The sequence below is a fragment of the Bubalus kerabau genome, chromosome 1 (assembly GCF_029407905.1).
Source record: "Bubalus kerabau isolate K-KA32 ecotype Philippines breed swamp buffalo chromosome 1, PCC_UOA_SB_1v2, whole genome shotgun sequence".
In the NCBI taxonomy this organism is placed as follows: Eukaryota; Metazoa; Chordata; class Mammalia; order Artiodactyla; family Bovidae; genus Bubalus; species Bubalus kerabau.
Genome location: NC_073624.1, coordinates 39,094,681 through 39,119,454, shown reverse-complemented (window position 1 = coordinate 39,119,454; position 24,774 = coordinate 39,094,681). Strand labels below are relative to the sequence as shown.

General features: G+C 41.8%; 2 protein-coding genes across 5 annotated transcripts in view; one reads left to right on the top strand and one right to left on the bottom strand.

The window, feature by feature from the left end:
* The window catches only part of MED21 (mediator complex subunit 21), a 115,233-nt gene that overhangs the window by 6,627 nt on the left and 83,832 nt on the right, over window positions 1–24,774 (bottom strand). The window contains exon 2 of one of the 2 annotated variants that reach the window (XM_055572534.1): window positions 3,016–3,057. In XM_055572534.1, the coding sequence (XP_055428509.1) occupies window positions 3,016–3,057 (42 nt within the window). Of the gene's footprint in view, window positions 1–3,015; window positions 3,169–24,774 lie in introns of those variants that run through there. The other variant, XM_055572526.1, reaches the window with a different exon arrangement.
* TM7SF3 (transmembrane 7 superfamily member 3) overlaps window positions 12,590–24,774 on the top strand; it is a 41,598-nt gene continuing 29,413 nt past the window's right edge. For 2 of the 3 annotated variants that reach the window (XM_055572472.1, XM_055572483.1), the window contains exons 1-2: window positions 12,590–12,893; window positions 23,958–24,112. In XM_055572472.1, coding sequence (XP_055428447.1) covers window positions 12,803–12,893; window positions 23,958–24,112 — 246 coding nt within the window. In that variant the 5' untranslated portion in view covers window positions 12,590–12,802. The remainder of the gene's footprint in view (window positions 12,894–23,957; window positions 24,113–24,774) is intronic. The other variant, XM_055572462.1, reaches the window with a different exon arrangement.

The following is a 24,774-nucleotide window of genomic DNA, read 5'->3' as shown; positions in this document are numbered from 1 at the left end:
CATAAAGATCTTTTTTGTATAGTTCTTCTGTGTATTCTTGCCACCTCTTCTTAATATCGCTTGCTTCTGTTAGGTCCATACCATTTCTGTCCTTTATTGTGCCCATCTTTGCATGAAATGTTCCCTTGGTGTCTCTAATTTTCTTGAAGAGATCTCTAGTCTTTCCCATTCTATTGTTTTCCTCTATTTCTTTGCATTGATCGCTGAGGAAGGCTTTCTTATCTCTCTGTGCTACTCTTTGGGATGCTGCATTCAGATGGGTATATCTTTCCTTTCTCCTTTGCCTTTAGTTTCTCTTCTTTTCTCAGCTATTTGTAAGGCCTCCTCAGACAACCATTTTGCCTTTTTGCATTAGTTTTTCTTGGGTCTGGTCTTGATCACTGCATCCTGTACAATGTCATGAACCTCCATCCATAGTTCTTCAGGTACTCTATCAGATCTAATCCCCTGAATCTATGTCACTTCCACTGCATAATCATAAGGGGTTTAATTTAGGTCATACCTGAATGGTCTAGTGGTTTTCCCTACTTTCTTCAATTTAAGTCTGAATTTTACATAAGTTCATGACCTGAGCCACAGTCAGCTCCTTGTCTTATTTTTGCTGACTGTATAGAGCTTCTCCCTCCTTGGCTGCAAAGAATATAATCAAACTGATTTAAGTATTGACCATCTGGTGATGTCCATGTGTAGAGTCATCTCTTATGTTGTAGGAAGAGGGGGCTTGCTATGACCAGTGTGTTCTCTTGGCAAAACTCTGTTTGCCTTTGCCCTACTTCATTTTGTACTCCTAAGGCCAAACTTGCCTGTCACTCCAGGTGTCTCTTGACTTCCTACTTTTGCATTCCAGTCCCCTATGATGAAAGGGACATCGTTTTTTGGTGTTAGTTCTACAAGGTCTTGTATGTCATCACAGAACCGTTCAGCTTCTTCAGCATTAATGGTTGCGGCACAGATTTGGATTACTCTGTTATTGAATGGTTTGCCTTGGAAACGGACAGAGCTCATTCTGTTGTTTTTGAGACTGCACCCAAGTACTGCATTTTGGACTCTATTTAACCTAATTGTTCTTTACAGCATCAGACTACACTTCCATCACCAGTCACATCCACAACTGGGCATTGTTTTTGCTTTGGCTCCCTCTCTTTGTTCCTTCTGGAGTTATTTCTCCACTCTTCTTCAGCAGCATATTGGGCATCTACCAACCTGGGGAGTTCTTCTTTCAGTGTTCTATTTTTTGCCTTTTCATACTGTTCATGGGGTTCTCAAGGCAAGAATACTGAAGTAGTTTGCCATTCCCTTTTCCAGTGGGAACTCTCCACCATGACCTGTCCATCTTAGGTGGCCCTACATGGCATGGCTCATAGCTTCATTGAGTTAGACAAGGCTGTGATCCATGTGATCAGTTTGGTTAGTTTTGTGTGATTGTGGTTTTTAATCTGTTCAGATTAGGTAACCATGGGTTTTAAAAAAGAGGTGTCCTTATATGATGTTGTAAACTTACTGCTCTGATGTGGCTGGTGGGATGCTCAGACCCTGTAGAGAATGCAGTGGTATTTCTAGAGCCAGAAAATTCTGCCTACAGCTGAAAACACTAGATTAATTACAACTCCTAACCGCATACTGCTTTTGCACTATTTAAATGTTTCGAGTATATGAAGTCTTTCTAACCAGACTGTACACTCCTCAAGGAGTTAACTCTCTGTAACCATGACAGTGTTTATATATACCAGGCAACCATACCAGATAACCTAGAGGCTTTCCTCCAAAATCCAATGATCAACCATGGAGTTAAAGCCGGAGTTAATTCACTTTGTCCTTACTATCCTTCTGGCTATGAAACATTTATGAACATGCAACATTTCCCCTAAAATAATGTTTGTATCCAGCAGTCATTACAATTTAATTATGTAAAGCCTCAAAGAAGTATCTCCCCAAGGGAGACTGGCTGGAAGCCCAGGCAAGTCACCAAAGGTAGAATTCATCTTGGTGAATTTATCAACATTTAGAGGCTGGCCCTCATACAAAATAGATCCATTTCTCACAGGCAGATTCACACTCTTCAAGTGTACAAACACTGAGTGATAACAAGAATACCAACTTATTAGCTTCCAGTGAGAAAAAACTGGGAAGAGCCTAGGGACAAGAGACTAGTTTGATTTTCCAGCCAACATCTACAGGTATCTTACCTGGGACATCAAATTATAAACAGACTGACAGAAGTGTAAATACCAATAAAAAACAATTTAGCTCTTAATGGTAATAAGTATATGAATGCTTTGGTTTGCATATACTTTCCATGTAGACATAAACAACAGGAAAAATAACCAGAAAGATTAACGTAAGGGGGGCTACTTACAATACCTGCCCTTTTACAGGGAGGAGACTCGTTGGCAGATGTTTTAAAAATCTTAAAGATATACAAAGACCGTAAGATTCACTATTATTAAGATGTCAGTTTCCCTTAAACTGACTAGCTGGGGGAGCGGCCGAGAGATGGAACCAACTAGGATGAAACAAAACTTTTCACATTAGTATCACTACAGCCCCAATCTGAAAATTGTAGCCAAAGAATACTCTCGGCTAACATGTAACGACAAAGATCCAATCATTAAGAACACGGATTTATCTCGGTGGGTTAAAATTCATAAGGGAAAAAAAGCTTCCGCTTCCTCTCTCCTCCCGGCAAAAAAAAAAAAAAAAGGAAAGATCCATAAGCACCACTGACAAGAAAATAAAGCCGGTCCCAGAGAACAAGGCAAGCCGGTGAACCCTGACTGTCCACGCAGTGAGATCCTCCACTTGGCAGGCGAAGAGGCCGCCGGCTCCCGCCTGGCCCCGCAGCCGGCCTCAGACCTTCCAGACGGCGGCGCCGCCTCCAGCCAACCCCAGCGCTTGTTGCTGAAGCCCAGCCTCAGTCCACTCCCCACTTCCGAGTTTCGTCCCTCACACCTCTTTCTCTGCCATGCTTTCTCTCGGGAAGGAAGACGACGGAATTAATCGAGTGCAATTGCTCACCGAGTTCACAGCGTCCTGCAGCTGCGTGAGCCGATCCGCCATGTTCCTCCCGCAAACAAAGAGACGTGAAAGCCGGTTCTCCTACGCAATTGGACACTCATGGCCAATCACACGGCTGCGTTCTTGGAGGGGGTGGAGTCAAGCCGAAACCCAAACCCCGTAGCGAAGGGGCGGGGCTTTCCCGAGCCTTAATTTTGTCCAGACTAACTCCTCTTGAAATTAAGCGACGCAGCCTAGAAATTAAAAGACGCTTACTCCTGGGAAGAAAGTTATGACCAACCTATACAGCATATAAAAAAGCAGAAACATTACTTTGCCAACGAAGGTGCGTCTAGTTAAGGCTATGGGTTTTCCAGTGTTTGGATGTGAGAGTTGGACTATAAAGAAAGCTGAGCGCCGATGAATTGATGCTTTTGAACTGTGGTGTTGGAGAAGACTATTGAGAGTCCCTTGGACTGCAAGGAGATCCAACCAGTCCGTCCTAAAGGAAATCAGTCCTGAATATTCATTGGAAAGACTGATGCTGAAGCTGAAGCTCCAATACTTTGGCCACCTGATGTGAAGAGCTGAGTCACTAGAAAAGACCCTGATGCTGGGCAAGATTGAAGGCGGGAGGAGAAGGGGACGACAGAGGATGAGATGGTTGGATGGCATCACCGACTCAATGGACGTGAGTTGGGTGAACTCCGGGAGTTGGTGATGAAAAGGGGGACCTGGTGTGCTGCAGTCCATGGGGTCGCAAAGAGTCGGACATGACTAAGCTACTGAACTGAACTGAACTGAACTCGACTTAGGATAACCCTGCTGTGCCATTGTCTGTAGTCAGTGGGTTGTCGCGCGTCTCGGTTTTGGAGGCCACATACTTTCTCATGACTTAAGTGTTAAACACTATACAGAGATTGTTCGATTGTGGGGTTTTTAAATGTAATTTTCCTTACCCTCCTTTGTATCCATTCTTAAACATTGCCTTAAATACTTTACCTATTTTACGTTGCTTTAGCTTTCTAGGTGACCACAAAACATACACAGATCAGATCAGTCAGATCAGATCAGTCGCTCAGTCGTGTCCGACTCTTTGTGACCCCATGAATCGCAGCAAGCCAGGCCTCCCTGTCCAACACCAACTCCCGGAGTTCACCCAGACTCACGTCCATCGAGTCAGTGATGCCATCCAGCCATCTCATCCTCTGTCATCCTCTGTCGTCCCCTTCTCCTTCTGCCCCCAATCCCTCCCAGCATCAGAGCCTTTTCCAATCAGTCAACTCTTCGCATGAGGTGGCCAAAGTACTGAAGTTTCGGCTTTAGCATCATTCCTTCCAAAGAAATCCCAGGGCTGATCTCCTTCAGAATGGACTGGCTGGATCTTCTTGCAGTCCAAGGGACTCTCAAGAGTCTTCTCCAACAACACAGTTCAAAAGCATCAATTCTTCGGCGCTCAGCCTTCTTCACAGTCCAACTCTCACATCCATACATGACCACTGGAAAAACCATAGCCTTGACTAGACGAACCTTTGTTGGCAAAGTAATGTCTCTGCTTTTGAATATGCTATCTAGGTTGGTCATAACTTTCCTTCCAAGGAGTTAAGTGTCTTTTAATTTCATGGCTGCAGTCACCATCTGCAGTGATTTTGGAGCCCAGAAAAATAAAGTCTGACACTGTTTCCCCATCTATTTCCCATACACAGCAAGCAGCTAAAGAATACTTGCGAGTCATGATACCGATTTTCATTTTAAGAAATATGAATTAAAATTCAGCAAGCGATCAGGACGGACTTGGTTCAGGTGCCCCTCTTGGGTGCAGAGTGCCTTAGCCAAGTGGAGGCTGGAGGCGTATTTAACTATGGGTGTGCTGGGGAAGTTAACATACATGAGATGGAAAGTGTCCAAAAACAAGTACTAAAGGGAGCTGTGATGTCCGTGTTGAGAGTACGAACAAGAGAGGTCTTATGGGTGAAAGCGAGAGGAGGAAGATGAGCTAGGTAATGGATAAGCAGTTTGTATGTTAGCGACCTCGGTAAGGAACAGATCAGGCTTAGTGGAGAGGAGAGTGGAAGTCTCACTGTGTAGTTGGAAGAGAAGAGGTTCCTAGAAAATAAGCCAGGTGCAGAGGTGGGGCAAGTTCAATTTTAAAAATGATAAACTGTGCAATTTAAGCTTACACTTGGGCATCCTAAGGGTATCAGTCTGAAGAGTGATACTAGAAACTTGGTATTTAAGGGAAGTTAGCCTGGGGACAGTCTGGAAAGAAATGGGGCTGGCATCAGCTAATGACAAACTCCCAGATCCTGCTCCTCAGGCAGATTATCCCTGGGGATGATCTCCCAGGGCTGGGGGTGGGTTGAGAAAACTATCCACTGGGAGCTTGGCTTGTTGGATCTATTCCAACCTTCTGTTTCACCCCCACACCCACCCCCATCTCCAAACAATGGACAAACCTGCTGGGACCTAATTAGGAACCTCTCCTGGTTTCCCCAATTCATGGGATAAATGAGAGAGAATTCCAGTTTGTCTTAACTGCAATGTGGGTTAAGCTTGTGACCCTCTCCACTCGGCCACAGCTGAGAGTGTACATTACTGAATGCCTGCCATGTGCCAGGAAGTATGTCAGGGGTGCTGAGTTTGCAAAGATGAATAAGTCAGGGGCTCACAAGGAGAAGGGGTTTGCAGTTAAACCTAAGCAGAAAGGGCTGAGTATCAACCTAAGATTTCTCTGGAGTTACTGGAAACTGTAAGAAAGAGATCTTAGGTTGCTGTCAAGCCCTTTCTGCTTGGGTTTCAAGGTCGACCATAACCTGGCTCTAGTAAACCTATCTCCTCATCTTGCAGTCATTTTCTGAATGAAATAATCACTTCAGATTTTTCAGCCACAGCTTCTGAAAACCCTTGTTTTTCCCAGGCTTCTTCAGCCTCTTCTGGCCACAGAACCCTTAAGAATTAGATGAAAACTGTGGCCTTTTCCCCAGATCAGGCTCTCAAAATTTTGCATACATTTAAGGGATTTATGATGGAGAAGGCAATGGCAACTCACTCCAGTCCTCTTGCCTGGAAAATCCCATGGACGGAGGAGTCTGGTGGGCTGCAGTCCATGGGGTCACTAAGAGTCGGACACGACTGAGTGACTTCACTTTCACTTTTCACTTTCATGCATTGGAGAAGGAAATGGCAACCCACTCCAGTGTTCTTGCCTGGAGAATCCCAGGGATGGGGGAGCCTGGTGGGCTGCCGTCTATGGGGTCGCACAGAGTTGGACATGACTGAAGCAACTTAGCAGCAGCAGCAGCAAGGGATTTATGAATCTCTTGAAGCTGTGAACTTCAGGTAATAACTCCTCAGCCTAATACAGTCTTAGATATGTAGCTCAGGATGTCTCAACAACACCTCTATTGACATTTGGGGTTGATTATTCTTTGTCCTAGGGGTGCTGTCCTGGGCATTGTAGGATGTTTGCTAGCATCCCTGTCCTCTATGCTTGAGATGATGGTAGCAACGCCCTCCCCATTCCCCAGTCGTAACAACCCAGAATATCTCCAGATAGTCCCAAATATCTCCTGGGAAGTGTGGGGCAAAATTGCCTCCAGTTGACAGCCATTCCCGGTGGCTCAGATGGTAAAGAATCTGCATGCAATGTGGGTGACTCAGATTCGACCCCTGGGTCAGAAAGTTTCCCCAGAGTAGGGTACGGCAACCCACTCTAGTACTCTTGCCTGGAGAATTCTGTGGTCAGAGGAACCTGGCAGACTACAGTCCATGGGGTCCAAAGTGTTAGAAATTACTGAGCGACAAAGGTTTTATCAAAACAATTTCTTTGCTGTTATTTAATTCATACTCCATCTTTTAAAGTTTTGTTCAGTTCAGTTCAGTAGCTCAGTTGTGCCCGACTCTTTGCGACCCCATGGACTGCAGCACTCCAGGTTTCCCTGTCCATCACCAACTCCCAGGGCTTGCTCAAACTCATGTCCATTTAGTCAGTGATGCCATCAAACCATCTCAGCCTCTGTCATCCCTTCTCCTCCCACCTTCAATCTTTCCCAGCATCAGGGTCTTTTTAATGAGTCAGTTCTTCGCATCAGCTGGCCAAAGTATTAGCGTTTCAGCTTCAGCATCAGTCCTTTTAACTCATAGTCAGGTTTCCTTTAGGAAACCTGATTTCCTTTAGGATTTTTTAGTAAAATGTTTTACTATTTTCATGCAAATTTTTTAAATGACTAGAGTCCACATGGACTCCCTTCTCTCTCTTTTCGTGATTTTGACATTTTTTTCACATGCTTTTTCATTTGATTTTCTTGAATACCCAACTGGATTATATGGTTTTAAAAGGAGGAACCCGGTATTATGTTTCTCTTATTCCCAGGAGGCTCAAACAGTAAAGAGACTGCCTGCAATGCAGGAGACCTGGGTTTGATCCTTGGGTTGGGAAGATCCCCTGGAGAAAGAAGTGGCAACCCACTCCAGTATTCTTGCCTGAAGAATCCCATGGACAGAGGAGCCTGATGGGCTACAGTCCATGGGATCACAAAGAGTCGGACACAACTGAGCGACTAACATTGTATTTTAAACACAATTTTGTAATTATGTTCTATTAAGCTTTATATTATTAAAAGTTTCAAATATACACAAAAGTAAAGAGAATAGTGTAGGGAACACTCAGGTACCCATCATCCAGCTTCACTTTTTTTTAATCAACTTATAGCCTATCTTGTAGTATTTTAATTTGTTTAATCTGTAATGACATTTTTTCAGAAAAAGAAAACTTTAACAGTTCTTTAACTTGACATTCTAGACCCTTAACTACCTTTATTAACTATTCAGTCACAATTTATTTAACTTCTAAACTGTTCCAAGGACTGTGCTGAAATACTGTAAGCATTTGCTATAGTAGATTACTTGCAATTCCCTATAGATGCTCTGCTGTTTCACATGCCTGTGAACATCATATAAGACACATTAATTCTCTTTTCCTGTATGAAAAGCCCACACTTCATTCCTACCTTGATTTTGTTCCCTTGTTGATCACCCATTTAGCTTTAAACCTCACTTTAAACAGTTTATTTTTTGATAATACATTTCCTGAAACCCTAGAGTAAGTTAATTGCTCCCAATCTTTATCACAATTGTTCCCTGTACTTCTGTTATTACACTTAACAAATTGAGGTTTAATTATCCATACATGACTCTCATTCACTCACCACCATTAGCTACTTGTGAGCAGGAAACATATTTTAATTGTTTCCATATTTCTAATACCTAGCACCTAGCATTTAGCCTGACACATAGAAGCCACTGAATGCATATTTATAGACTAAGTGAATGAATTTCCTAGCATAATGATTTCTATATAAATTAGTAAATAACATTTATTGAATTTAATTTAATAAACACAGTCCAAAGAATGTAACCAGCAGGAAAAACAAAAATATTAAAAAATACAGAGCTAAGGTAAGTTTAGAATGAGGTAGGATAGGAACTTTCCTGGTGGTCGAGCGGCCAAGACTCCATGCTTCCAATGCAGGGAGCCTGGGTTTGATCCCTGGTCAGTAAACTAGGTCCCACAGCCACAGTGAAGATCCTGCGTGCGGCAGCTAAGACCTGGAGCAGTGAAAAAAATGTTTTTTTAAAAAAGAATGAGATAGGATAAATGGGAGAGCTTCATATAGAACCTTTCCTGCCTTTCCCCTGAAACCCTATTCCCATCTCCATCCAAATGTCTTCAGTTCAGTTCAGTTCAGTTCAGTCACTCAGTCGTGTCCAACTCTGTTTGACCCCATGGACTGCAGCAAGCCAGGCTTCCCTGTCCATCACCAACTCCCAGAGCTTGCTCAAACTCATGTGCATCGAGTCAGTGATGCCATCCAACCATCGCATCCTCTGTTGTCCCCTTCTCCTGCCTTCAATCTTCCCCAGCATCTTGCATTTTGTCAAAAATATAGAGTAAATTGACCACTTTCCTTTCTTTTCTAAACTTTAAGCAGTCCTTAAGGCTCTAGTTATCTATTTCTTGGATCTGTCTTTGGTTTCAATTCTTAGGAATAAAATCTCATCTGCAAAGCTGCTGGGCTCATATGCTTCACAGGTTGCCAGTGGAACTCTGACATGAGCAAGGAACCCCAGCCAATACTCTTCCCAAGCTGTTACAGTATTCCAGAGCCAAGGTAATGAGATCCTCTTCTGCTTACTGACGTATTTGTCATCATCTGTCTTCTGCAGGTATGGGGAACTGCAATGTAAAAATGTGGAGAAGGGAGAATAGGGTTAGTTCAGGGAAGTGAAACTAATTCAGCATGGCCAGCACACAGGAGTTGAGTTGCACCAAGAACCTGGAAAGCTGGATGGGCACCACATCATGAAAAACATGTCATTCTCAGGAAGATGGACTGGTACCCTGAACGATTTTACCAGAAAACCTTCAGAACAGTATATTTTAAAAAAAATTATTTTCTTAATCAAAAGCTATATACATTCATAGAACATTTTACAAAAGACAGAAAATCATTCTTTTTTAAAAAATTAATTAATTTTGGTTGTGCTGGGTCTTTGTTGCTGTGCACAGGCCTTTTCTAGTTGTGGCTAGTGGAGGCAACTCTCTAGTTGCGGTGCGTGGGCTTCTCATTGCAGTGGCTTCTCTTGGTAGCAGAGTCTAGGCTCTAGGGCTTGTGGATTTCAGTAGTTGTGGCACATGAGGTTAGTAGTTGTGGCCCACAGGCATAGTTGCCCTGAGGCATGCGGAATTTTCCCAGACCAGAGATCGAACCAGTGTCCCCTGCATTGGCAAGTAGATTCTTTACCACTGGACCACCAGGGAAGTCTGAGAAAATTATTTTTAATTCAATCACCTGGAGATAATCTATTTCAAACATTGTGATAATGTTCTTTCAAACTTTCTGACATATAAACATGAATGCATATCAAAAAGAAAACAAATAAAGCTTATACTATATATATATATATTTTTTTTTATTGCTTTTTAACTTGTCTTTTCATAAACATTTCCTGATCAATCAGTTGCCTTTTAAAGCATGATTTTTGATGGGCTACACAGTATTCTATCACATGGATGCATTACAAGTTATTTAATTACTTCCGTATTATTGGGGATTTAGGCTGTTTTAGTTCTTTTTGCTCGGAGAAGGCAATGGCACTCCACTCCAGCACTCTTGCCTGGAAAATCCCATGGACGGAGGAACCTGGTGGGCTACAGTCCATGGGGTCGCTAAGAGTATGGACACGACTGAGCGACTTCACTTTCACTTTTCACTTTCATGCATTGGAGAGGGAAATGGCAACCCACTCCAGTGTTCTTGCCTGGAGAATCCCAGGGACGGGGGAGCCTGGTGGGCTGCCGTCTATGGGGTCGCACAGAGCTGGACACGACTGAAGTGACTTAGCAGTTCCATCATAGAATGTCTTCTCAAATCTTTCATCCTTATTCAAAGTTCTTGTTCTTTTAAAATATTTGCAGCTTAGTTTCTTGACTTGATTTTGTATGTATGTTTGTTACTAGTAAATTTGAACTTATTTTTCATGTGTTTATTGGGCATTTGTGTTTCTTTTTATTTTTTTAAGATTCCCTATTCATATTGTTTGCTAACTTTTATTTTTGGCTATCAACTTGATCATATTGCTTATGGTGTTATTGACTTTTATGTAATTAACAATGTTAAGAAGCCAAATCTACCCATCTTTTTCTTTATGGCTTCCTCCTTTGCTTTTTAGCTTAGTAAGTTCCTCCACTTTCATGCTGCCAGATTCCAAGAGATTTTTGCTCAAATAAATTCTTAAAAGAGTGGGAGAGCTGAGATATATAATTTATTTTTTGGTTATGCTGGGTCATTACTTCTAGCCATCTTTTCCTAGAGTTGAAGAGTGGGAGCTGCTCTTAGTTGTGGTGTGCAGGCTTCTCATTGGGGTGGCCTCACCCCTTGTCAAGCACAGGTTTCAGTACTTGCAGCACCGTGAGCTCAGAAGTTCTGGCTCTCCGGCTCTAGAACATGGACTCAGCAGTTGTGGTACATGGGTTTAGTCACAGCTTTAGAATCCTCCTGGCCCAGGGATTGAACCCATGTCTCCTGCATTGGCAGGCAGACTCTCATCCACTGTGACATCAGAGAAGTCCCAATTTTTTTTTAACATGTATTTCCTCTAGCTCTTTTAAGATCTTGTGACAATGTGAGAGTTGTAATCCTCCCTCCCTGATACAGTTAATCAGTTATCAGACACAGTTTATTGCATGCTCCATCCGTGGATCCAAATGCTACCCTTATAATTGCTCCTATCATCCTCTTGGTATTTCATCTATTGAGAGTTACTGGAATGAGGACAGTAATAAAAACCATAGGAATAAACAGTAGTACTGCAGCTGTGAACATTTAGACCAGGCAGAGGAAGGACAGGAAAAGACTTGTGCCTGTTAATATTATGGTGATTGCTATAGGTTTTTAGTTTGCTGCTGTGCTGCTAAGTCACTTCAGTCGTGTCTGACTCTGTGCGACCCCATAGACACCAGGCTCCCCCGTCCCTGGGATTCTCCAGGCAAGAACACTGCAGTGGGTTGCCATTTCCTTCTCCAATGCATGAAAGTGAAAAGTGAAAGTGAAGTCGCTCAGTTGGGTCCAACTCTTTGTGACCCCACGGACTGCAGCCTACCAGGCTCCTCCATCCATGGGATTTTCCAGGCAAGAGTACTGGAGTGGGGTGCCATTGCCTTCTCCGGGTTTTTAGTTTAGTAGTGGATTAACCAAATATGTAACTTTCAACATGATTGTTCATTGAAATACATAACTGAAAAAGTAAGAGAAGTCGCTCAGGAGTGGGTTGCCATTTCCTTCTCCAAGGGATCCTCCTGACCCCAGAATCGAAACCGGGTTTCCCGCATTCTAGGCAGATGCTTTACCGTCTGAGCCACCAGGGAAATCCTCAAAAAAGTGAAAGAGCAGGAAAAATAAAGCAGGGCACTCTTCCCCAAATAACTTAAAATCTATAAACCTAATTCCACCATCGTTTCGCGAGCCATCTAATCACATGGACCACTGTTCTTTAAACAGCCCTCGGGTATAAAATTTGAGAGAGGAAGTTCAGATGAAGGTCTTGAGTCTTCGCTTGGAGAAAACTAAACTTCAATTTTAAACGTGGCGCTCATCACTATCGCAATAAGTACTACAGACACAGCATCGCCCCCACATTTTCATATTAACCTCTCCTGGCGGCTAAGGTAATTGCGACAGGGAGAAACGATCATCTCTAGCGTTTTGATCACCAGATTCCTCTTTTTTTCCCTTTTGCAAAGGACCGTTAAACGTGGTACCGGGAGACGTTAGGCCGCAAAAGAAAGGGTTATTTTTTTTCCTCGAACGGTGGCTTTCGTAAGTGCAAAGATACCAAAGTTGAGAGACACAGGTTACACCAGAGAACTTCCTGAAGTCGCCGATGCCCCCTGGGTGGGAGTCTGAGATGCTTGGCCAGCCGAAACGAGGCTCGCGCTGCCCTGACAAGCCCCTGGATCCCGCGCGGCTCCCGGCCCCGCCCCGGCCCGCCCTCGGCCCCGGTCGCCCCCGCCCAGGCCCGGCCCAGGCCCCGCCCCCGAGGCCCAGCCGCCGTGACGTGAAGGTCTGGAGGGGGTGCGAGGCCGCGCAGCCGGGCTAATTGCCGGAACTGGAACGGTCTGCTGGGCCCCGGGCGCGCGCGCTCTTCGGGGCTAGCAGGTGTGCAGCGAGTGCATCTGAGAAGTGATGGCCCCAGGCGCGGGCGACCCAGGGTAGCGCTGGCGAGACGGCGGGGCCCGGCCCGGGCAGCGATGGGGCTCCTTCGGCTGCTTCTCATCGTGGTGCTGGCTTCGGTAACCCGGGCGGCCGGCGGAGCTGAGATCGTCGGAAACTCCAGCGAGGGTAAGGTCGGGGACTCCTGACTTCTGCAACCCAAACTTGGTCTTGCATTTATTGCAGGGTCAAAATCGGCCCTTGGGGTCAGTCCACTACGCCGGGGAGGCGGTGCGTTCAGAACTGGCAGGAATGGATCGAGATCCTTTCCTGCAGGAGGCAAGTCCTATTGGCTAAGAAGGCCCTACTGCCAACCTCCTAATCTATACTGGGGAAATGAGAAGAGATAGGAAACCCGCTTGTTCAGACACATTATTCTCTCCCTTAGGGCGTAGCCATGTTTGCAGGTTTAATTTAACACCGTAAAACACCCTCTTGCTCGCAAGTGGCTCATCTGAACCTCTGGACTGCGAAGCTTGATAAGGCCAAGCTACCGCGGTTCTTGTACTCCCCCAATCTAGATGCTTTTCAAATTCGTTATCCTCGGCGGAGTTTCAGAGGAAAAGTGAACCCAGAATGGGACTTCAGTTCATAGGTCATGTGTTTGGTGACTGGATCTTAGCACTAGTTGGTGTTTTGTTAATGTAAACTGTAAAAAGCAGTAATTGTACCACGCTGATAATCATGTGCTTTTCCGTGTCGTGAGGTCAAGAGTATTTTGGTTATGTATTGAGCTTAAGAGACTAGTTATAATTCTGAAACATGACATTTTCTGAATAAATGTGATTGTGCTTCTAAATGCTTATCTGTGAAACGTTCTGTGCAAACTGAATCCTAGAATTTTTGCCTAGGACTTAAGACCAAAGCTGAAAAGGGCAGTTATACTTTTGAAGAAGAAGGAAAAAAAAAGCCTTGTTTCTAACAAGGCACTCACATTCACTGCGTGCAGTATGTGCCAGGTGCTTTTCATGGCAGTGTTGTTTACGCCTCACAACCCTATGAGATAATTACTGTCCCTTGCTGGTGGAGGATGAAGCTGAGACCCAGGATGATGCTCACTGCAGGAGTAAACAGCTCAGTGGGGCACAGGTAGCTATGAACCCGTGTGTCATGTAAATTTCATGGTCCTCCCCTTCTACAAAGCTGCCCTCCAATGAGAATGCTTTATTTAGTATGGTGCTTTACCCTTAATTCTTCTCTGAATTCTTATTCCTTGAAATAGAATCTCTTCTCCCTTCCTCATCAGGCCAGCTCCATTCTTCCAAGGAGAAGAGTCTGAGAGATTAGAGTGTGCAGATGATCAGACTCGTGAAGTAATTTATGAGAAATTAATGTTTTTCAGATGCTGTTTCTCACCTCCTTTCTGTGATTACAGCCACTAGCATTTCCTCAGCCACGTTATTCTTCTGCCTTTGCATCAGTATTGTTGTTCTGGGTAGAAGAAGGGCAGCATGTGGGAACTTGACTGCTGAGCAGTAATGAAACCTGATATTCTCCACATCTGTCAGGTAGAGATCAGAGTGGGAATTAACAGAGACACTTCAGCACTTGCATGATCCTCCTGGAAAACGGCTGGATTTTTATTGGAAGATTCTGGTAACTTGAGTGAAGTGAGTGAGTGGAAGTCGCTCAGTCGTGTCCAACTCTTTGCGACCCCATGGACTATACAGTCCATGGAATTCTCCAGGCCAGAATACTGGAGTGAGTAGCCTTTCCCTTCTCCAGGGGATCTTCCCAACCCAGGGATTGAGCCCAGGTCTCCCGCGTTGCAGGTGGATTCTTTACAACTGAGCCACCAGGGAGCAAGTGCCATAGGTTAGAAGGATTTACCCATTTTATAGCAGGATAAGCTAATTTGATACCTTGTGTGGTGGTTTAGAAGCTAAGGGAAACTTTAAAGGTGGCAGATTGAGTTTCTAGGATGTCTGAGGATGGTGACCAGTGGGGCACAGGAGATGAATCATACATCTAAACAGTTTTCCCTTCTCTTGGAGTCCCGGTTCCCTGCTACCCTTAACACCTTTAATTCAGTATTATTTCAGGTTCATAACTAGTAACTCACATGGAACTTACCCAGTAATTGGAGTTTAGCATCATGCCCTTTGAACCTTCTCAAGTGCCTTGCAGGCCACTTGTGTAGTTAGTTGCAAGTGTTCACTTTCTCTCAAAAGTGTGTATATGTTTGTGTTTCTTTTCATCTTTTAGGGCTAATGAAAATCCATAAGAAGGTATCAGTGAGAAATTGGGAGGACAGTTGAATGCCAGCCAGCTCAAGTGGCTGAACTATTTTTAATACTCCATCTGAAGAGAATTATGAAGTGTTGACAGATCTCTCCTACAATTTGTTGTGCTAAAGCACAAACGTAAAGAGATATGTTTTAGTAAAATAGTAAAAAGGAAGAGTTGGAAAATGTTAAGGTTGCACATTTAGGTTCGGATTGAGAAAGAAAAGGAAAATATTGGAATTAGGCAGCTCCTTTTAGAAAGGTATTATTGGAAAGAAGGCATTCCCAGGTGGCTCAGTGGTAAAGAATCCACATGCAATGCAGGGGACATGAGTTTGATCAATCCCTGGGTTGGGAAGATCCCCTGGAAGAGGAAATGGCAAGCCAGTCCAGTGTTCTTGTCTGGGAAATCCCATGGACAGAGGAGCTTGGTGGGTTGCAGTCCATAGGGTTGCAAAGTCAGACATGATTGAGCCACTGAGCACGCACGCACACACGCGCACATTTTTTTTTCCACACACACATATTGAAAATAAAAAATGACTCTGGGGTAGGAAAGGAAGAAGACTATGAAAATAGAAAAGGATCCCCTGCTGTGGGTTAGATGGCAAGAAATATTTTTGGCAGACAAGGCAGAGGTACTGCTTTTTACAGAAGAGCTACAACCTGAGTGCTCCGTCTCCTGATAGCCATTTGCCCTGTAATATCCTTTGATGTGCTGTCTTTCCCACCCACCCCCAAGTCATAAGACCTAAATATCCCTCATAAAATGTTTCTGATGCATCCTTTTCCAGATGACTTTGAGGTGCAGTTAAGTTCCTGTTAACCTCTTCAGGATGTGTTTTGTATGCGTGTCTTCTTTTGCCATATATGTTTTTATGAGTAGTGATTGAATGCAGTTTCTGCCAGGCGGGATTGTTAGTTGTCTTGACTTTCAGTGTTTTTCCCTGTCACTCTATGGAAGTCACTTTCTCAAGGCTGTTTATAATGGATGTGCTGGGCATTTATCCATGTTAGACCTCTTCTTTTCACTAGTGTATTTGTAACAGAACCATACTGACTGCCTTCATATTTTTTTATTGGTAACTACATGAACCTCTGAAACATTGGAAAGCTAATGGAAGTTAATAATGATGTTTTGTTGTGCAGTACTGGATAGTTTACAAATATTTTTCCCATTTGATACTTTTAGCAGCCATTTGATGTATGTAGTACAGTTGCCTGCATTTTACCACGAGGGAACTGAGGTCCAGAGGAAATAATTCCTTGCCCAAGGTCACAAAATTCAGCCATCATTTACCAAACACTTATCACATGCCAGTCAGTTGCCTGGGACTGTTTGAGGCCCTGGAATATCAAATATGACAAAGCCCTGCAAGTCAGGACTCAAACCATAACTGGTTTAACATGCAACCTTCTATAAAAATTGTGAAATGGCTCTTGGATTGCCTGTGTAATGCTGCCAAAGAATTTTCACACAGAAATTAGATAAAGGTAACTAAGGGTAGGAAAAAATATAATTATCCTTCCCTGGTTCATCAAGCATTGTGTTAGGAGTTCTCACACCTGGCAGAACATTAGAATCACCTGGAGTGCCTTGAAAAAAGGCATGTTGATAAAGAGACAACTAGAAATTGAAATATAAAAAGCAAATTTATAATACCATCAAGAAACATTAAATATTTAGAGATGATTATAATGGAATATGAAACATCTCTACACAGAAAACTATACAATGTTCTTGAGATAAATTAAGAAACTTAATAGAGGGATATCTCAAAATCACAGAAGAATCCCATGTTATAAAGATATTATAAAGATATCATTTCTTCCTAAATTAATACTTTCAGTGCCATCCCAATCAAATTTCTACAGGTTTTTGTTTTGTTTTGTGAAAATTGACAAGTTGGTTTCTAACATTTATGTGGAAATGAAAAAGGGCAAAAAATAGTCAAGACAGTCTTGAAGAACAAATTTAGGGCAGAAATTAAGACTGTGATATTGATGTTAGGATAGGCAAATAGAGCAATGGTACAAAGTTAAGAGTTCAGAAACCCACACCTGGTCACTTGACCTATGTCAGAGGTGGAATTTCTGAGCAGTAGGAAAACTACTTTCAACAAAGTTGCTATGGCAGCAGGATATTCCTATGGGAAATGAACCTTGACTCTAGCCTCACACCCTGTGTAAAAGTCAGTTTCAGGTTGATTTTAGACTTCAGTGTGAAAGGTAGAACAAAGTTCTAGAGGTTAACATGGGGAATGTATCTTTATAATCTTGAATTATTTTGGCAGATAATTCTTTAAAATAATAAAGGAAAAACTTGAGAAACGGGACTACATTAAAACGAAAACTTCTCTTCATCTCAAGGAAACAGGAGAGTGAAAAGACAAGCTATAAGAGTGGAGAAGATATTTGCAACATATCTGACAGAATACTCATATCAGTGATGCCTACAGAGTTCCTAAAATTCAGTAAGGACAGATAATCCAGTTTTTCACATGGGAAAAAGGCTTGAATAGACTCTTTCACTGGAGAAGGAAATGGCAACCTACTCCAGTATTCTTGTCTGAGAAATCCCATGGACAGAGGAGCCTGGTGGGCTACAGTCGATGAAGTCACAAAGAGTTGGACACAACTGAGACGCTAGACAACAAGACCCTTTCATAGAGAGGATATTTAAATAGCCAATAAGTAAAACAAACTATTCTTACCAAGTGTTGGTGAGCATCTTGGATTACTGAAATGCTCTCTCATAGATTGATGAGGGTCAAAATTGGCAAAACAATGTTGGATAACTCGGAGAGTACCTACTAAAATTGAACATAAGTAAACCCTGTATCCTGATAATTCTACTCATAGGTTCTCCCAGTAGAAATGTGTACATGTACACCAAAAGATACATACAAGAATGCCTAAATGGAGTGATTTATAATTACTCCAAACTAGAAATAATCTAAGTGTTCATTAACAGAATAGATAAATACATTGTGGTACATTTATTTCGTGATGTATACAACAATGGAAGTGAGTGAATAGTGGTTACTACAGCAACTGGGATGAATCTCACAAATAAAATGTTGATTTTTTAAAAACTAGCCATAAAAGAATTCATGATGTATGAGTCTGTTTCATTAAATTTCCAAAAGAGCCCATCTGTGGTTTTAGAAGTGAGGATCACGGTTACCTCTGGGAAGGAGGGAAGAGACAGTGACTGGAAGGAGAGGTTAGAATGCTGTTTCTTGACCTGGATGTGTAAACTTTGTGCCCTTATCTGCATGCATTTATTACAATAAATATTTGCTTTGTAATTGATACTTGGGCCCTAACCCCAAGGATTTTGACTTATCTGGAGAGGAACCCAGGCAACAATATCTTTAAAAAAGCGCCTTCAGATAATTGTAATGTACAACTGAAAATTGCTTTCTAATAAGGACACCTGATGAGTACTATAGAAAATATGAAAAACAGGAAATGTGTAAAGAAAATATCATTTAAAGTATACCCCAGAGATACAAAGTGACTGGTTTGTTAAATATTTAGCCAGTTTGTTAAATGCAATGTCTCTCCCCTTTGTTCTCGGGCTTCTGCTTGGTTCTTGCCAGAGGCATTTGGGGAAAGAGGGTTGGTGAGGCATCATCTTCCTTTTGGAAGCTTTTGAAAATCTGTAAAATAATAGATGAAAGTTGTAATTGTTTCTGAAATGCTACATGTTTTTCTTGAAGAAGTCAGAAGCAAAGGCTGTAACTTACTGTTTTGGTCCTGGTCATTATATTTTCTTACAGAAGCTGTTTGTTTTCATTTCTCATTCTCTTAAGGAGAACAAGACTTCTTAGGTATTTTAACCATTTAGGATCAAAGGTGATCTGCTACACTGTCACAGCAAAAACCTTCTCAAGTAGGTTTATTGCTGATATACACACATATATGTATATATATATATATTTTTTTTTTTTTGGTAAGATATATATAGAGTGATTTTATTTCTTGTGCTTCCCAGGTGGCTCAGCGGTAAAGTATCCATTTGCAACGCAGGAGATGCAGAAAACCTGGGTTCGATACCTGAGTCTGATTCCTGGGTTGGCAAGATTCCCTGGAGCGGGAAATGGCAACTCACTCCAGTTTTCTTGGCTGGAAAATCCCATGGACAGAGGAGCTTTGTGGGTCCATGCTGTTACAAAAGAGTCAGACACAACTTAGTGACTATACAACAGAAAAATTTTATTTCTTATTTTTTATTCATGCTGGAATGGTAACAGCATATATATTTATTAATAAGGGATTGGTTGGGGACTTCCTTGGCATTCCAGTGGCTAAGACTTTGCCTTCCAATGCAGCAGTATGGGTTTGATCCTTGGTTGGGCAACTAAGATCTCACATGCCTCTCGACCATAAAAACCAAAACATAAAACAGAAGCAGTATTGTTACAAATTCAATAAAGACTTTAAAAATGGTTTACATCAAAAAATAATAATAGATTGGTTGAATAATCATGGTGACATAGAATGTAATGTTATATAACCTTTAAGCTGGTAAAACTAGGATTGTGTGTTGATGTGGAAAGATATCTAAGATCTAGAAGATGGGCTATACCAAGACATATTTGTGTTTTTCTTTTTCCCATTTACATGGAGATGCTTATGCTGATATCTCCTAAATCCTGAAAGATTATACCAATCTGTTAATAGTAAGTTTTTTCTGCACAGTGTACTTGCTGGAGGAATTAACTTTCTGTACATTTCTTGCATTTTTGTTGTTGTTTTTCAGTCGTGTCCGACTCTGCGACTCCATGGACTGCAGCACACCAGGCTTCCCTGTCCATCACCAACTCCCGGAGCTTGCTCAAACTCATGCCCACTGAGTCGGTGATGCCATCCAATTGTCTCATCCTCTGTCATCCCCTTCTCCTTTTGCCTTCAGTCTTTCTCAGCATCAGGGTCTTTTCTAGTGAGTCAGTTCTTCTCATCAGGTGGCCAAAGTATTGGAGCTTCAGCTTCAGCAGCCATCCTTCCAATGAATATTCCGGGTTGATTTCCTTTAGAATTGACTGGTTTGATGTCCTTACCTTCCAAGGGACTTTCAAGAGTCTTCTCCAGCACCACAGTTCGAAGGCATCAATTCTTTGGCACTCAGCCATTTTTATTATCCAACTCACATCCATACATTACTACTGAAAAAAATCATAGTTTTGACTATACACACCTTTGTTGGCAAAGTAATGTCTGTGCTTTTTAATACGCTGTCTAGGTTTGTCATAGCTTTTCTTCCAAAGAGCAAGCATCTTTTAATTTCATGGCTGCAGTCACCATCTGCAGTGATTTTGGAACCCAAGAAAATAAAGTCTCTCACTATTTCCATTCTTCCCCCATCTATTTGCCATGAAGTGATGGCATGATCTTATTTTTAAATATGATCAGCCTTTTTAAATATGGTTATATATGATCTGAAAAAAATTACCATTTTGAGGGAAGAACATAAGTGACAGAAGTGTTGAGAGTGTCACCATTTTATCTAGGTTGGATGTGTCCCTATTTTATAAGTTTCAGATGAAGAGTTAAGGTAGAACTTGTGTTTTGAGTGCCATCAAAGAAGGAGATTTTCTCCAGATTGTGCATTTTCTTTCTGGTAAGAACACCTCATGATCACTATAGACATTTTATAAACAATGAAATATGTAAAGAAAAATTGGGGGAATTCTCTGATGGTCTAGTTAGAACTCTGCACTTTCAATGGGGAGGGCCCATGTTCAGTCCCTGTTGTGGAACTAAGATCACATAGTCAAAAAAAAAAAAAAAAAGAAAAGAAAAATCACTTAGCATACATTCCCAGAAATACCTACTTTTATTACCTCTAGTTATTTTGTTAAGTTACCAGTTGTTTAGTAATATATTTTTATTTCTATGGTTGTGTCTTTCCCTGCTGTCTTTTAAATCACTGGAAGTTTTTGCTTCTCCAAGTATTTCTGAGTTGTGATAGATTAAGGAAAGGTTAAGAAAACCAAGATTTCACTAGTTGATAGCATCAATCTCTTTTAGGGCTTGTAAAGGTTAGAAATGGTTTTTCTAATAGTCATGTATGGATGTGAGAGTTGGACTGTAAAGAAAGCTGAACACTGAAGAATTGATGCTTTTGAACTGTGGTGTTGGAGAAGACTCTTGAGAGTCCCTTGGACTGCAAGGAGATCAAATCAGTCTATCCTAAAGGAAATCAGTCCTGAATACTCATTGGAAGGACAGATGCTGAAGCTGAAACTCCAATCCTTTGGCCACTTGATGCGAAGAATTGCCTCACTGGAAAAGACCCTGATGCTGGGAAAGATTAAAGGCAGGAGGAGAAGGGGACAACAGAGGATGGGATAGTTGGATGGCATCACCAACTCAATGGACATGAGTTTGCGCAAGCTCTGAGAGTTGGTGATGGACAGGGAAGCCTGGCGTGCTGCAGTCCATGGGGTCACAAGGAGCTGGACATGACTGAGTGACTGAACTGACTGAAAGGTTCTACAGAGCATTTTGATTCAAGGCCCATGTAATGGGAGACAGACATAAAGATTATCAAAAGAGTTTCCAAGACAGGCTTAGGGGCAAATTTAAGTGTTAAGTGATAATAGCCTTTATGAATTTGCTTACATCAGTTTTGGTCACAATACCCAAGAGGCAGAGTGACTAGTTCAGCAGAATACTTAAATAAATATTTGTCAAATAGAGAAAATGGGGTGGGGAGGCTCTGAAAACACAAAAACTGAAAATGTAACTAGAAAATGCAGGCCAGTAAATGAACTGAGTGCTGTGGACAGTTCAAGGATGGAAATCTAATTAATTCCTAGGAAAACAAATTGATCCTGCTCTGAGTTTTGTAGACTAGAATTTATGGATAATTTTAAGACTTGGAAGATGGCGGATGGATGATACTAAAATTAAAGTGCAAAACATGAAAGGTTTTTAGGGCCATTTACTGAGATCCACTTAATTTTATATATAATTTTGGTTTCCTCGTAAAGTAATCTGGAGACGGAAATGGCAACCCACTCCAGTGTTCTTGCCTGAGAAATCCCATGGACAGTGGGCTAACATCCATGGGGTCGCAAAGAGTTGGACATGACTTAGAGACTGAGCACAATAGAGTAATCATGGTGATGGGAAGGTCTAGGATATATTAAAGTGCTTTCCTTACTCCCTTTAAAAAAACAAAACAGGAAACTCGCCATTTTTTCCAGACTTTCTGTTGATTCTATTAGTCACTTCCTAATATTTTTACCTCTATTTGGGCTGGAGTTTTGTTCCACATAAAAGATGAAATGTCTTTCTTGTTACATAAATAAGAAAATACACCACATTCATTAAAATTTTCTCTGGATTTTTAGAAATTAAATTATAACCACAAATAACCTTTTGTCATCAGTTTAAAAAATTAAGTTACAAAGGTACTATAGAGAATAACTTTTATTCTGGGCTTCCCGGGTGGCTCAGTGTCTGCCAAGCAGGAGACAGGGGTTCGACTCCCAGGCCAGGAAGATCCTCTGAGGAAGGAAATGGCAGCCCATTCCCTTATTTTTGCCCTGGAAATCCCATGGACAGAGGAATCTGATGGGCTACAGTCCAGGGGTTTGCAAAGAGTTGGATTCAACTTAGGGACTAAACAACAACAACAAAAACCTTTATTCTCATCCACTATTTATATGTTCTGTTTGGCTTTCTTCGTTAGCCTTTCTTAATATTCTCTTTTTTTTATCATCCAGATGGAGTACTTGTGTTAACAACAAAAACAGCAGAAAGTATTGAAAAAGTTAGTTTTCTTTGGAAATGGTACATAAGAATGAGTTAGGAAGTTATTTAGTGTCTGGAGTGTTTCATTCAGCTCCAACTGACTCAAATTTCTTTCTTTAAAAAAAAAAAAATGATTGTTCCACTCTAAGACTCTGGTGAATATAATCTTTACCTCATTGACTCCTTTTCATCTATATTAAATTGAAATATTTTGGTTTATTTTTAGACTCTGACACCCAAGCCTGCTTATGTAATGCTTGTGAACTCTGCTGGTTATGCAGAGATACACTGACTCTAGGGCAGAGGGTGAGATTGGAACCCAGAACCACACAGAAGTCAAAGCTGCCTATTTAGTGGATTCCTTGAGAATTAGGTTGGAAAAGGAAAGAAGTGGTGAGCAGCTACAATAAAGACACACAGAGTGAATGAAATACAGCCAGACAGTGGAGGCAGGTCAGCAGGTGGGAAAGCCTAGATGAGGTGTTGGAAAACTTGTTATACTTATGTGGACTCTGAACTTGATCCTTCAACAAACAAACAAAAAACTCCTTGAAGACCTGTTTTTCATGAAGTACCTGGTGTGGACACTCAATACACATTTTTGCCCACGTTGATGACACTTTCCTTTACAAGCTGGGTAATATAGTCCTGTTAGACAGATGAAGAAATTGAGGTTTAAGGGAATTAAGTAACTTTTCTGAGATCACATAGCTAGTAACGGGTGGGATAAAACTGAAGCCAGATGTGTGTCTCTAGCTGGACTGATTTCAGAATATATTGTTTAGTACCAGTGCATTTACAATTGGTGGTAACTCATGAGGGTTGTTAATCCTTAAATTCAGGGATTCTGTTCTGAATAGAGCTGTTATTGCTGCTACCAAAAGAGGGATTTTCCTGGGCCCTGGAAGCCGAGCACCTTGAACATCCTGGTGCCTGCATCTTTGGAAATACAGTTCTTCCCCTTCAGTTCTCAGTTCCACCCTTCCCAGATGAGTCACCTTGGGCGGGGGTGGGGGGAGGTTTATGAGGGCGTGGGGATTGCTGTGCTGCCTTTTAAGCTTCATTGTCCTCATTAGTGAATAGGGCTCAACAGTTTTTTTCTGAGGATTAAATTAACCTTGCATGTGTGTTTAAGTATACAATTCCTACAAATTGGTTACAGAGGTATGAATGTTATAATGAAACATTTCTCCCCTTGTAGGTCTTCTGGAATTTTCTGTGGGGAAATTTAGATACCTGGAGCTCAAGAAGCCCTTTCCAGAGGAAGCTATTTTGCGTCATATTTCCAGCAATGTCACTTTTATTATTTTCCAAATACACTCACAGTATCAGAATACAACAATTTCTTTTTCTGAGGTAAGTACAAAGAGTTACTTCCATAAAAGCCATTTCCACAGTTTGGTATCTTGTATTTAGTGTGAGCATTAGAAATTAACGCCTCTTTATGTGTTAAATTTTTAAAAGATCAAGATTGAGTCCTGTCAAGTTAGTAATTTAGGCTGGCTAGGAGGTGAATATTTCACGCCTTTCTTGAATAGTGACCTCTGACCTAAAGGAGGGGTGATGCTGCTGAGTTTGGAGGGAGGGCGGCTTGTACCAAATGTCTCCTGCCTGCAGTTAAGCTTTCCCCATATTTCCCACCTTTTCTTTTTCTTAATCCTACTGGGTCCTCAGTGATTTTTACCTCAGAATACATTTTAATGGATTTCTGTGGTCTTTTAGCCATTTAGCCTTGAAGTTTACTAAGACACCTAATAGGATCAGCTTTATTCTTTAGAGTTTCATTGAAACAAAAGAATCCTAACTCTTAGTTTAACCAGAGCAGTGCTGTGCTCCCAGCAGCATTTGGGACCCTCTTACAGAGGTCCTCACTAAACCCCTGAGCCTCAACCTCGTCTCTGGGAAGTTTTCAAATATCCTGAATCAGCTGAAGCCATTAAGGCTTTGCCATTTCTGTTACCCTTTACAGATCTTCTTATTTTTAATCCATATGACCCCTTAGACTAATACATGAATTT